General features: G+C 43.6%; 1 protein-coding gene across 1 annotated transcript; it reads left to right on the forward strand.

Moving 5' to 3' along the window:
• Positions 1–730: 730 nt before the first annotated feature.
• On the forward strand, positions 731–12886 carry LOC311005925 (uncharacterized protein). Its single transcript, XM_083998532.1, has 18 exons — positions 731–972; positions 1551–1674; positions 1830–1966; positions 2428–2603; positions 3287–3485; positions 4694–4959; positions 5047–5132; positions 5217–5278; positions 5457–5695; positions 6873–7062; positions 7150–7270; positions 8628–8769; positions 8880–9047; positions 9224–9302; positions 10186–10499; positions 10635–10752; positions 11559–11628; positions 12530–12886. The coding sequence occupies exons 2-18, from the start codon at positions 1551–1553 to the stop codon at positions 12856–12858; spliced, it is 2820 nt and encodes a 939-aa protein (XP_083854658.1). The 5' UTR covers positions 731–972; the 3' UTR covers positions 12859–12886.
• The last annotated feature ends 1048 nt before the right edge of the window (positions 12887–13934 follow it).

Genomic DNA, 13934 nt, shown 5'->3' on the forward strand with positions numbered 1-13934 from the left:
GAAGAATATAAATAGACAGGGACAAAGCAATTGATTGATTGTCACAAAACAATCAATAATTTCAAATTAATAAAGTTTATTCAGTGGCATTAGTGCAAATTCAACCCCACTAAATGTTCTTCTCAGGTTTGATCTTTTCAACATAGAAACTCAAAGAAAAATCATTACGTCATTCATTTATGTACAAAAAGAGGTGATCTTAAACTACATCCTCATGCACTTCGAAAAAAGAAAAAGAAAAAAAAACTAAACAATTTCAATTTTATCGTTATTTTTTAAGGAATTATTCATAATTTATAGACCTAATCAGAACATTTGTGCAGGTAATAAATAAAGCTGATGAATAGTTCCCTGTCTGTTTCCTCCGGGGCAGCAGGGGGCGCTCAGCTCTGCTCCAGGAGCCGGAAATGAAGAGCATGGGGGTACAGCTGCTTCTGCAACCAAAAAAAAACAAAACCGTTCGTGTGTCAAGCAAGTGAGAAAAAAAGTGGCAGCAATATAACTTCCGGTTTCTTCATTTCCCACCAAAATAAAGGCACAACCTGAAAAATACATTTGAATCAAAGTGATAGTAACGCGGTTCTTTTGGGAAATGGTAACCTTGAATAAGCATAAATTGCATCGAATTGAAAATGTTTTCCACACGACTCTGCTTAGTTTGAATTATGAGATAAACAACCGACGTCGAAATAAATTACAACTTTTATTTTGAAAATCCACTTACCGGTGTGCATCGCAAGTTGCTGTTGTAGCTTAAATGTTCACAGCACCGAGCGTCGCGTTTAGCTACAAATTTCCCCTGAAACCTGTCCCTTTGGAGAATTTACCTGTTGGTTTAGATGAAGTCGGTGACATTTCATCGATTATCCGATCAGTAACGAGGAAAATTATCGCGAGAAAACCAGAGTTTTTGCAGAAAGTTGACGGTGGTGTAACGAGGATTTGTGTCGACCGGACACAAGATGTTGCAAGGTGGGAAACTGTCTCACTGAAGAAAACTTTGATGATTTTTATTATTATAGGCCTACATCATTATTAATGAGACATTTTATAAATTGATTAGGCTATGTGATTTTGAATTGTCAGTAACAATTTTCACATGCAAAGTCTGCAAATACTGACTTATTGCCTTATTAGCTGCATAAGGAAAAGTTTAATAATGAAATAGCAAATCAATAATCAATTTATCAGCTGATTGAGAGCTGCAACTAATGAGTGTTAGTCTGTGGCAATAATTACTGTTGTTTTAATAAGTTTGTAAATTATTATTTTATTCATAAAAGAGCAGAAGTTTTTGCCCTAAAGGTCAGTTTACTATGATGGAAGTCTGCAGCTAACTGGAACATACTTATTGATTAGTTTCTCATATTTCAAAGCTCCCAAGATTTAAAACCTTATTTAACCCAATGTCCTAAATAACCAAACTTCACCTTTGACCTCGATGAGACAATAAGTTTATTTTTATATAAAAGAAAGAAAGAAAGAAAGAAAAGAAAGAAAGAAAGAAAAAAACAGCATGTAAAGAGTTGACTGTGTCTCTTCACCTCCAGATGCCGTCGTTTGACTTCCTGGACAAGTTGGAGCTTTACCTGCGGACAGGAACTCTTCCTGTCGGTGCCACAAAAAGCTCAAAGACCACCATCAGAGCTGCCAGCAAACACTTCTCCTACAGAGGTACAGAACCAACCTACTGGAGAGAAACATGTGAACCAATCAGAACAAACTCCTGACTGAACTGAAGGAAGAAACTGCTGAGTCATGACAAAGGTAAAAATCAATATGATCACTGTGTTTGACTGTCGCTCCTCCTCCTCCTCCTCCTCCTGCAGATGGCTCTCTGTGGCGAGCGTACCGAGGCCGCCTCCTCAAGGTCGTCAGGAGCGACGAGGAGGTGCGTGAGATCCTGACCCGTTACCATGACAACAACAACCACGTCGGCCGGTCTCGGGCGGTGAGGGAGATCATGGTGAGTTGGAGGAGATATACAGTATATCAGCTCTGTGGCAGATGTTGGAGACAGATGTTCCTCCTCTTCATCCTCCTCCTCCTCCTTCTTCATCCTCCATCCTCCTCCTTCATCCTCCATCCTTATCCTCCTTCCTCCTCCTTCATCCTCTTCCTTCTCCGCCTCCTTCATCCTCCATCCTTATCCTCCCTCCTTCTCCTTCGTCCTCTTCCTCCTCCTTCATCCTCCTCCCTTCATCCTCCATCCTTATCCTCCCTCCTCCTTCCTCCTCCTCCTTCATCTTCTTCCTCCTCCTTCATCCTCCTTCTACTTCTCCTTGTTCCTCCTCCATCTCCATCCTCCCCATCCTCCTCCTGCTCTACCTCCTTCTCCTCCTCCTTCATCTTATCACCTTCTCCTCCATCATCCTCCCCCTCTTCTCCTCCTCCTCCCTCCTCCTCCTCCTCCTCCTCTTCCTCCAGCTGATGTATTACTGGGTGGGAGTGACGGAGGCCATGAAGACCTGGATCAGAGACTGCTCCGTCTGTCGGAGCCGAGCTCCCAGTGAAGCTCCTGCTCCTGCTCCGGCCGTCCACTTCTGCCTGGTCTACGGCTGCGACGCCTCCAGCTACAGTTCCCCCGAGCTCGGCTTCCACAGGTGGCGTCACATGGGTTTTAAAGGGATAGTTCAACATTTTAGCAAATTGGCCCATTGCCGTAATCCCTATAGTCATAGCAGTAGGTTCGTTAGCTTTAATTGTCGGTGCAAGCTATTTTTAGAACGGCGGAGCAGAGCCGTGAGCTGCTCAGAGCTACGCTACGGAGGCTCATGGGATTTCTTGGTTTCCCTCATCAAACTCATCAAATACACAATCCAACAACTCCACAACGCTCTGGTGGACAAGTTGTGATCTGCACATTCACCACGCTATGAGATAATAACAGAATGTTACCAGACAGAGTTGTTTTAGATGCAAAACTGCTGATACGCGTTCCCGTCGGGGGCAGTTTTTCATCAAGCAGTCTCTGCATTTACCTTGAAAACAATTGTTGGATTGTGTATTTGATGAGTTTGATGAGGGAAACCAAGAAATCCCATGAGCCTCCGTAGCGTAGCTCTGAGCAGCTCGCCGTTCTAAAAATAGCTTGCACCAACAATTAAAGGTAATGAACCTACTGCTAAAACTATAGGGATTACATCAATGAGCCAATTTGCCAAAATGTTGAACTATCCCTTTAACTTCTGCACGATTTTATCTATCTTCGTTTAACAAGGATTCAGTCAGGTGGACTCATAGATTCAACAACAAGAACGTCCTCTTTCTTCGTTTTTCTTTGCAGGTTTCCGAAGGAGGCCGAGCGGCGGCGGACGTGGCTGGAGGCGGCTCAGAGGGACGAGGGCTCGCTGCGCTGCAGCTCCCGCCTCTGCTCGCGCCACTTCGACTCGTCCTGCTTCACGCTGAGCGAGGACGGTCAGCTGACTCTGTCCCCCGACGCCGTCCCAACCATCCTCCTCCCTGTGGCAACGCGAGAGGACGAGGTGACGTGTTCCTCACAGACAATAAATATTAAAACTGCACTTTTTATTTAACCTTTATTTAACCAGGCAGAATCAATTAAGAAGAAGTTCTTATTTACAATGATGGCCTGACAAGAGGCATAAGCTTCTTGAGGGGAGTGGGGAGGGGGGCTGTGAGGGAGAAAAGATAGGTTAAAAGACAATAGCAAATATGCACAACTATACAAACATTCAGCAAAAATAAGACGTAAAAGTTAAAGCAGATATCAGTGGAATGTTTTTGTTAATATAAGTCCTAAATAGTCCTATTTTCCGTCAGCAATCACTTACATGAAGTATTTCAGCCTAAACACGAGTCTCTCCGTCACTCTGCTCTGCTGTAACCCAAGGAGAAAATTTTCCTTGTGGGATACAAGTGTTATCCAATGAGGAGAGAGAACGGCATGAAGGGCTGTGTGTGCAGCCAAGGGATGCGCGTGAATGTGGTGACGTAGCACGAGGACCAATTGATGCCTGACAAGGGCGGGGGCTGCTAACTCATGGTGCGTTCAAAGAAACTCGTACTTTGTGTTTTTCCTTCCTGTGAAGTCATACCAGTTCGATCTGGTACGAGTTCACGGGTCGGAAGTTACGAGTGGCCGTTATAGGGAACTTTCACAGACAACAGGATGGTAAAAACACGAGCTACGGGTTACCTGGAACGCTACCAAGTCGTAGTTGTGACTTGAAGCTGTAACTTACGGTTTCAAAAGCCTGCCTTGAACGCAGCATTAGCCGAAACGGCCGCGAAGCTGATATCTGCTTTAATAACAAGGATTTTCAAGCATAAAAATAATTAATAGACAAGATTTTTTACAAGCATAAAAGAGTAAATAGCCAAGGTTTTTACAGACATTACAGGATTCTTTAGAGAGCCTAAAAGTTGAGAAAGGGTAAGGAACAGGGTTATCAGTAAGGATTATTTACAAACGTAGAAACACCAAAAGACAGAGTTGGTTTCAGTAATTAGTACCAACAGTGTGTCTCAAAAAGTGGCCCAGAAACTGAGGAAAAGGGTTAAATAGTTAAATAGTAGGGAAACAGCTGCAAGAATCTATAAAAAGGTGTGAGATGGCGTCTTTGAAGGCCGGGATGGAGATGAAGTTATCCAGTTTAAGGTGTTTTTGATATGGTAATGAGACTCCCCTGAGTTCCTGTGACCTGATTGGTTGATCTTCTCTGGTCTCCAGGCTCTGGTTCCTTCAGATGACGACTTCCTGCAGTCGAACAGTCTGGATGAGCTTCTCTCCACCGCTGCTGCCGCTGCTGCTGCTGCTGCTGCTGGACCCGGAGAACCAGACTCTGGTCCCTGTGAGGTTCCTGCTCAGCTGCAGGAGCATCAGTACTGCCTCACCGCTCCACACTCAGACCCCGGGCTCCGAGCCGCGAGCGGAGACAAGGACAGGAGGACGACCGTCGTTGAGCCGAACTTCGTGGCGTACAACCGCATCGCCAGGTGAACAGCAGCAGGCGATCGATCAGCACCAGACACAACGCGTTGTTTTGTTTAATTGAACATTTTTTATCATGTTGCATCCTGCAGGTATCTGAGTCACAGAGTTTTACCGATGCAAAGCAAGAAATGCAGAGCTATTCTGAAGAAGAAGGCCAAACGCTTCGGGTTAATAGGTGAGTTTTAATTAGTTAATGAACTAGATCTCAGTGAAGTCCCTGCAGAGACGAGGATGTAGAAACATTTCTCCTGTGTTTCAGATGGAGAGCTGATGTACACTCGAGTCTCTCCTCCGCTCAGAGTGCCGCGCAGCAGAGAGGAGGTAATTATAGATAAATAAACCAAAACTAAAATAACTTTTAGTTGTATTTGCAGGTGAGAATAAAAAGATAGATGTACGTGCATGAAGCTGGAAGACACACACAGCACAGAAAAATCCTGTAGAAAACACACACGACTCCTTCAATACTCATATGCAACGTATTTCCCTGTGATCCCAGGTGAACTCGATCCTGCAGCAGTTCCACGACAACCAGGGTCACTACAGTCAGGGGATCTGCCAGCGAGAGATCACCAAGCATTTCTACTGGAGCACCGTGACCCGGGACGTGGCCCGCTGGATCGCCAGCTGCAGCACCTGCCTCAACAGAACCAAGAGGAAGTGGCTCCGCTGCAGCGCCTACAGCTGCAAGAACTGCTGCGGGCCGGTGGAGCGAGGCCTGGGCCTCACCTTCCACAAGTACGAGTCTGTTCCCACACACCGGCACTCCTCCTAATTAATCTGCAGTAGTTAGTTAGTTAGTTAGTTAAAAGTTGGGTTGGAGATCTTATTCTGGATCATTTTTTACTAATCAGCTAGAAATCCTCTTAACACCCAGTTGCAACTGAGTACTGTAAATAAAGGCTTTGGCACCATCCAATCACATACAATGTTACATTGTAGTCAATTGGATCGTGATGTGTCAATCAAGCTGCTGTCTCTCTCCCTCTCTCCCTCCTATGACGTGCAAAAGCCACACTCCAGTCTGGTGGGCATCAATAAAGCTCTGACAATGCGTGTTGAGTGTCTTCACCCACGTCCGTAGAAAGGTGAAGGCGTGGCTTCAGAAAATAAGTCCGAGGTCATGGGGCTGGGACTTTTGACTCAAAATGTGGCCTGATCGTACTGTTTTTCCAGGATCTCCAACCCTATTTATTTTATTTATTTATTTTACCTTCATTTTACCAACCCTACCTTTAAGTTTATTGTCATTGCATAAGAGCATATACAAGGAAATTTCAATTTCATTCAATTTCAGTCTCCTGTAGCAGCAAAACAATTAAAAAGTCGAAAACATTAAAGTGCACCAAGGGTCAATAAGTAATTAAATATCAACAATATTAAAACATGAAATGCACAATTTACAGCAAAGACAATATTTGTCATATTTGTATCTAAATAGTAATATTAATAGTAATGATATTGAATCCGATCAGATCAACAAGCTAGCTGGCTAACAGCCAATCAGAATCAACTTTAGTTGTGTAAAACAGGTGGTTTGTCATTGTCTGTCTTTATTATTTCTTCACTTACTGTATATCTCCATCAGCTTCTTCACAGTGCTTTACTGGTTCTCTCTGGCTTCACACACAAAAACAACCATTATTAAATTTACACTAAATCAATAAAATAGGGCAAGAACATAATTAAATTGATGCTGCATGTATTCTAATGAGAGTAAGTTACCGTGAAAAGAAAAATACGGTTGTTGAAAATGAAAACAATTAAATTAGATAATAGCTGAATGCTAACTGTGATGCTATGCTAACATGCTGACGATGCGCTGTGGCTTTACGTTACGTCATGGTTTGTTCTGTCACTTCATCACCATGTTTGATACTTTATAATATTTTAACACGTTGATCCGTCCCCTCAGGTTTCCTTTTGACGACGTGGGCCTGCTGACTCGGTGGATGAAGGCTGTCGCGCGTCCAAGCTGGCACCCGCTGCCCGGCTCCTCCATCTGCTCCACCCACTTCACCGAGGACTGTTTCGACCGCAGCGGAGACCAAGTCGTCCTGCTGCCGGACGCCGTGCCCACGCTGCTGATCCACAACGACGCGGCGGTGAATGAGACGCAGGAGTCAGTCGCTGATGATGCAGAGTGTTGTTCATATTTCTGATCTCCTTCTTCCTCTTCTGTTCCTCTACAGACTCATTTCGCCAAGTACAACGCTGTGGAGCTCTACCTCCGTGAACGCACTTATCCTCCCGGTTTGAGCTACGTCGAGAAAAACACCTTCAGGAGGTTCTGCAAGAAGTTCAGCATCAAAGGTCTGTACAAAACCAGAACCTTTGGGTCACTGCTTTGTTGTGACATCACAAAGTGACAGGAAGTCCTGACGGCTGGTTTTAAGGCTCAGTTTCTGAATACAGGCTATGTGCATTTCTCTGTGGACTGAGGCTTTGATACTTTCACAGTATTAATATAGAACCTAGAGCTGCTTTATAATCACACTACACATGGACATCTACCTTTATACTGTATGGAGCTTTAATACAAACATCTACCTTTATACTGTATGGAGCTTTAACACAAACATCTACCTTTATACTGTATGGAGCTTTAATACAAACATCTACCTTTATACTGTATGGAGCTTTAACACAAACATCTACCTTTATACCGTATGGAGCTTTAATACAAACATCTACCTTTATACTGTATGGAGCTTTAATACAAACATCTACCTTTATACTGTATGGAGCTTTAATACAAACATCTACCTTTATACTGTATGGAGCTTTAACACAAACATCTACCTTTATACTGTATGGAACTTTAATACAAACATCTACCTTTATACCGTATGGAGCTTTAATACAAACATCTACCTTTATACTGTATGGAACTTTAATACAAACATCTACCTGGAGCTTTAACACAAACATCTACCTTTATACCGTATGGAGCTTTAACACAAACATCTACCTTTATACCGTATGGAGCTTTAATACAAACATCTACCTTTATACTGTATGGAGCTTTAACACAAACATCTACCTTTATACCGTATGGAGCTTTAATACAAACATCTACCTTTATACTGTATGGAGCTTTAAAGGAGCATTAACGCAAATCCAAATTCTTAATTTGGCCACTAGATGGAGCCAGTGGCGGAGCATATGTATCAGATATAAACATGCTCCTGAGCGCTCAGTCATTCTCAAGTACCGGTACTGGCAGTGCCACCGACCTCTCAACTGCCAGTCAGGGTGACGTCGCACCTCTTTATATAGGGTGGTGTTAAGGAGGCGGGGCTAAGCGCCGGGCCGGCTTGTGTCATAGCAAAGACAAATTCTGCATTTGCCCCACGAACACTACACTGTTGGCTATTTTCTTTGTAAATGTAGTTATGGCTCCCCCCGACCTATCTTTTGCATATTTCAGCTTATTTTATGCTATTACTGCTGTATTTGCAATAATGCTCCTTTAATACAAACATCTACCTTTATACTGTATGGAGCTTTAACACAAACATCTACCTTTATACTGTATGGAGCTTTAATACAAACATCTACCTTTATACTGTATGGAGCTTTAACACAAACATCTACCTTTATACTGTATGGAGCTTTAACACAAACATCTACCTTTATACTGCATCTTGGTTGATGTGGCTGGTTTCAGACAATGAGCTCCACATAGTGAGCGGAGATCGGGTGTGTTTGGTTCTGAGGAGCCGACAGCAGGTTGAAGACGCCCTCAATGATTATCACAATGAGCTGAACCACCTGGACCTCAACAAATGTCTCCGACTGCTCAACGAGAGGTGAGAGGGGGTCTTCTTCTTGTTCTTGTTCTTGTTCTTCTTATGTTAAATTATGTTTGTGGGTGGAAGCAGGGGTTTTAAGTCACCAGCTTTTGATCTCTCTATCTCAGGTTCTTCTGGAAAACCATGAGAACCGACGTGGTGCAGTGGATCGACAGCTGCTCCCAGTGCAGCCGGGACAAGAGGAAGAAACCAGGAAGCCACAGAGCAGCGGGAGGGTCAGAGTCTGCAGAGCTGCGGCCGCTGGGTTCACCTCAGATACCAGATGGTCTGGACAGGTGTGTGTGTGTGTGTGTGTGTGGCTCAAGTTAATGAAGTTTATGAAAACTTGTCTAATTTCTTAAAAGCAGCAGCTGGAGGTTTAAAGTCAGTCTCATCGGTTACAGTAGAAGTGACAGAGCAGGATGAACTGATCGTGTGGTTCCTCTTCTTGTCTCTGTGTGTTTGTTGACAGTGGGAGGGACGATGATGACGATGACGAGGATGATGATGAAGGTGGTGAGAGTGTCTGGGATGAAGAGATGCAGCCAGTGGTGAGTTCAGAGTACAGAGTGGTAGTAGGTTTTCTCAGCTTCATCCACCAGAACACTGAGGACTTTAAAGACTCTAAACACCAACGGTTGAAGAGACGTTTTTGTCATTTTTTGTCCAAAAAAAATAAATATATACATATACACACCTGGAACTGATCTCTCTGTTTGTGTTTTTGGTTTTTATATTCAGCTTGTAAGCTAAAAACCAAAAACACAAACAGAAAGATCAGTTCCAGATAAATGTGACTAATGGTTATACAGTACAGGCTGAAATACAATGGGAGCTAAATAAAGAAAAATAATACAGTTTTTTATACAAATGCTCTTGTCATTATAGCAGAAATATTTACATTAATATAATCAAGAAATGGTTTTCATATTCTTTCAAAGGCATTAGTTTTGTAGTGCAGAAGACAGGTCAGAAAGTCTGTTATTGTCATTTATATTTAATTATAGTGTGTATTTTTATATTAACTTCAGGGCTGTCGAAGGCAGAATGATAATAACAGCTTAATACAGAGTTTGGCTTGAACCAGAGTTTGAATTAGTTGCTGTAAATGAATAAGCTGCAGTCGCAGAATAAACCGTCTCTGTTTCCACTCACATGGAGCTTAACAAAGTTATTATTTGAGCAGTATTTGTCAATATTAACAAATATAAAATGTGTAGTTAATTAGAGATTAGATTGATTGATCTAAATCAGTTTATATGATATTATATTTGTTAATAGACGTGTTGTTGATGAAACCATGACGCTGTCCGTGGTTCTGAAGTCACAGATTTATACTCTCAGGTCGTTTTATTCAACATATAGATATTATTACTATAATTATTTAATAGACCTCAGTTTCCTGAAGAAGTAAAGTAAAGATTCCACATTCAGGTGAAACCTGGAGCCCAGGAGGAGGAAACGAGAGACCCTAACCCTAGACCACATCATCTTCACATCCCGTCGGCCTCAAGGAAACAGGTTCAACCTTCAAGTCGACGCGTTGGGCTGCAGAACTCATCCTCCAGACCCCGAAGACAGAACCGGGTCAGCAGAGACCAGGAGCGAGTCGTCGTCTCTTCGGGTAGAAGCAGCTCCAGCTGTGGCCTGGAGCCGGTCGTGGCCCCGAGCACCAAACCGTGGCCCGTCTTCACCATCGCCGGCTCTGCACCGGTCCACGCAGACACGGCCCCTCCACAGGTGGACAGGTGTGAGCTGATTCACTTTAACTCACCTCCTATAGAAGAACTAATGTGTGTGAATGACATTAGTGGTTGCACTGTTGTTACCACATGTATACTGACTGACCGTGTGTGTGTGTGTGTGTGTGTGTGTGTGAGCAGCCCAGCTGTCCTCCAGACCCCCCGGAGGCTTCAGGCTCGGACCGTCATCCAGCAGTGCAGCCGGGCCAAAGTTAAGATCAAGCCGGCGCTGGACGGAGCTGAAGCTCAGTGGGCGGAGGTGGGTTCAAGTTTGATTTAATTTATTTTTCTAGAGATTTAGAGGCTGATGTTGTTCTGTCAATCCAACACTGTGGCTTAAAGGGATAGTTCAGCATTTTGGCAAATTGGCCCATTGCCATAATCCCTATAGTCATAGCAGTAGGTTCGTTTTCTTTGGCGGTGCAAGATATTTTTAGATCGGCGGAGCAGAGCTGCAAGCTGCTCAGAGCTACGCTACGGAGGCTCATGGGATTTCTTGGTTTCCCTCATCAAACTCATCAAATACACAATCCAACAACTCAAAAACGCTCTGGTGGACAAACCGCTGATGCACGTTCCCGTCTGGGGCACTTTTTCGGCAAGCAGTCTCTGCATTTACCTCTAAAACAAGTTCTGTTATTATCGCATAGCGTGGTGAATGTGCAGGTCACAACTTGTCCACCAGAGCATTTTGGAGTTTTTGTTGTATTGTGTTTTTGATGAGTTTGATGAGGGAAACCAAGAAATCCCATGAGCCTCCGTAGCGTAGCTCTGAGCAGCTCACGGCTCTGCTCCACCGTTCTAAAAACAGCTTGCACCGACAATTAAAGGTAACAAACCTACTGCTATGACTATAGGGATGATATGGTAATGGGCAAATTTGCCAAAAATGGTAAACTATACTAAATATCTTGACACAAAAATTAGAGTTAAAATCAGAGATGCTACACGGGAGTACTAGGCGGATGGATATTTGTAATAGTTGATCAGCAGAAAGTAGTTCCAGGGAGTTAAAGGGTTAAAATGAATGAATATAATATTTCCTAACTGTGCCTCTGTCCTCAGATCCAGGAGGGGATGGTTGTGTACGTTTGTTTTTTCCACGGAGCCACTGAAGACGTCATTCATGAAGTTGGTAAGACGTGCTTTTATTCTGAAAGTCACTCTTCCATCCACACGTTGAGTTCCTCTGTGTTAAAGGACAATTCCGGGCGAATTCAACTCGGGGGTGTATTTTCCTAACATTTTAGGTCTAAAAGAATGAATCTGAAGATTTTCAGTTTAATCGCTCCTGTTTTGCGGTAGTTGTGTCTGTCCCCGCATCGCCACAGCAGCAATGAATGGGAGCGGATGCAAGTTCCGCTGCTTAGGCTGTTTACATCCCTCAAAGCCGCAATTTTTTTCCACAGGTAGCGTCAGATGGCGACTCAAACATGCACCGAGAAGTTTATTTACTTCAAGCAAGCCGACATGTTTGTAAAACTAGATCTAATTCAAAGTCTCCCCGAGTCTCGCGCGAGACCCAAGTTGCAGTGCACGGTGTGTTCACATGCAGTGGGAAAGCTACCATTTGTGTCATAAACACAGGAATATCAACTCCTGACTTGCTTCAAGTAAAAAAAACTTCTCGGTGCATGTTTGAGTGGCCACCTGACGCTGTCTGTGGAAAAAAATGTACACTTGAAGCAAGTCAAGAGTTGATATTCCTGTGTTTATGACACAAACGGTAGCTTTCCCACTGCATGTGAACACACCGTGCACCGCAACTTGGGTCTCGCGCAAGACTCCGGGAGACTTTGAATTAGATCTAGTTTTACAAACATGTCGGCTTGCTTGAAGTAAATAAACTTCTCTTCCCATTCATTTCTGCCGTGGCGATGCGGGGACAGACACAACTATCGCAAAACAGGAGCGATTAAACTGAAAATCTTCAGATTCCTTCTTTTAGACCTAACATGTTAGGAAAATACACCCAAGTTGAATTCGCCTGGAATTGTCCTTTAACTTTGTCTCCTGTCCTGTGATCCCGTCCACAGCCGACCGCCTCATGACCACTAAACTTTTCCGGAGCGCCGCCGGCCGCCCGGCGTCGGTTCTCGATCTTCCCGGGAGCGTTTTATTCATCCCCCAGGACTCCCTGCTGGGGGAGCCGGCGGCGAAGCGGCGGGTGCAGTATAAAGGCGGGTGTGAGCCGTGGCGGGGGGCTCAGCTGCTCTCTAACCTGGCGTCCGCCTGCAGGGAGCTCATGGCGGCCTCGGCCAAGTGCGTGAAGCACGGCGTGACGGTGGAGCACGGCGTGTACGGACAGAAACAAGAGCTGGTGCTGAACTCTGCAGAGCCGCTGACGCTGCTGCTGGAGTTCTGAGTCTCTGGGTCCAGTTTTATCACCTGTGAGACGGTTCTGGATGGATCCATTAAAGGGATAGTTCACCCAAAATTGAAATTTCACAAATTATCTACTCACCCTCATGTCGACTAAGGGCTGGGAGAAGTTTCAGAGTCCTCCGTGCCTTCTCTGAGTTACGGGGGGGTCCGCGCAGCAGTATTTTACTTTTCTTTGTCCAAAAAGACACACCAAAAAACATCCAAATACCTCCATACTGCTCGTCTGTAATGTCCCTCTTGTATTGAAGCCCCGACATGAGAAATTGTTCCGAAAAAAATTAAATAAGTCTATATTTTAAGCTTGTTTGTAGCGGAATCTCCCAGTGTCTCAGTTCACTGCTCTATCCTGTGTCAGTGTAAATCTCGCGTGATTTGCACTGACCGGCGGAACAATTTCGCATTTCGGGGCTTTAATACAAGAGGGACATGGAGGTATTTGGATGTTTTTTGGTGTGTCTTTTTGGACGAAGAAAAGTGAGCACCATTCACAACCATTATATGGACAAATACTGCTGCGCGGACCCCCCCGTAACTCAGAGAGGGATTTGCCCAGCCCTTAGTCGACATGAGGGTGAGTAGATAATGAGTGAAATTTGAATTTTGGGTGAACTATCCCTTTAACTCAATGTTGTTTTTTTAAAGACAACAAAAAAATGTAAATTTCAGTTATTTTTATAAAAAATGTTCAAATTTTGGTCTTACTATTAGTGAAAAACGAGAACTACAAGGTGGAAAGTCCCGTTAGTACTTTTGTACTCTATCATTTTGTTCATATTGTTTATATTTGTATAGTTATCAAACAAAAACAGATTGATATTAAATAACTTGTGTTTTGCAGCACATTTGTTTCATTCCTCTTTTTAAGAAACAACAGCAGTACACATTCATAATCTGAGTCACTTTTAATGAACTCATCAGCGAAATTAATGAATTACAGTTACAATCGACCGTTCAGAGTGTATTGATCACATGGATTTCCTCTCCTTCAATTAAACAGCTACAGGGAAATAAAACTGGACAAATACAAAAAGTAATTCATTCATATGTAAGTAATAC

Source organism: Trachurus trachurus (genome assembly GCF_905171665.1).
Source record: "Trachurus trachurus genome assembly, chromosome: 22".
Taxonomy (NCBI): Eukaryota; Metazoa; Chordata; class Actinopteri; order Carangiformes; family Carangidae; genus Trachurus; species Trachurus trachurus.

Coding starts and splice junctions, on each gene's coding strand:
- LOC311005925 (XM_083998532.1), top strand. CDS start 1,551: ATGCCGTCGTTTGACTTCCTGGACAAGTTGGAGCTTTACCTGCGGACA. Junction 2,604..3,286: donor CCCGAGCTCGGCTTCCACAG/GTGGCGTCACAT, acceptor TTTTCTTTGCAG/GTTTCCGAAGGAGGCCGAGC. Junction 9,048..9,223: donor ATACCAGATGGTCTGGACAG/GTGTGTGTGTGT, acceptor GTTTGTTGACAG/TGGGAGGGACGATGATGACG.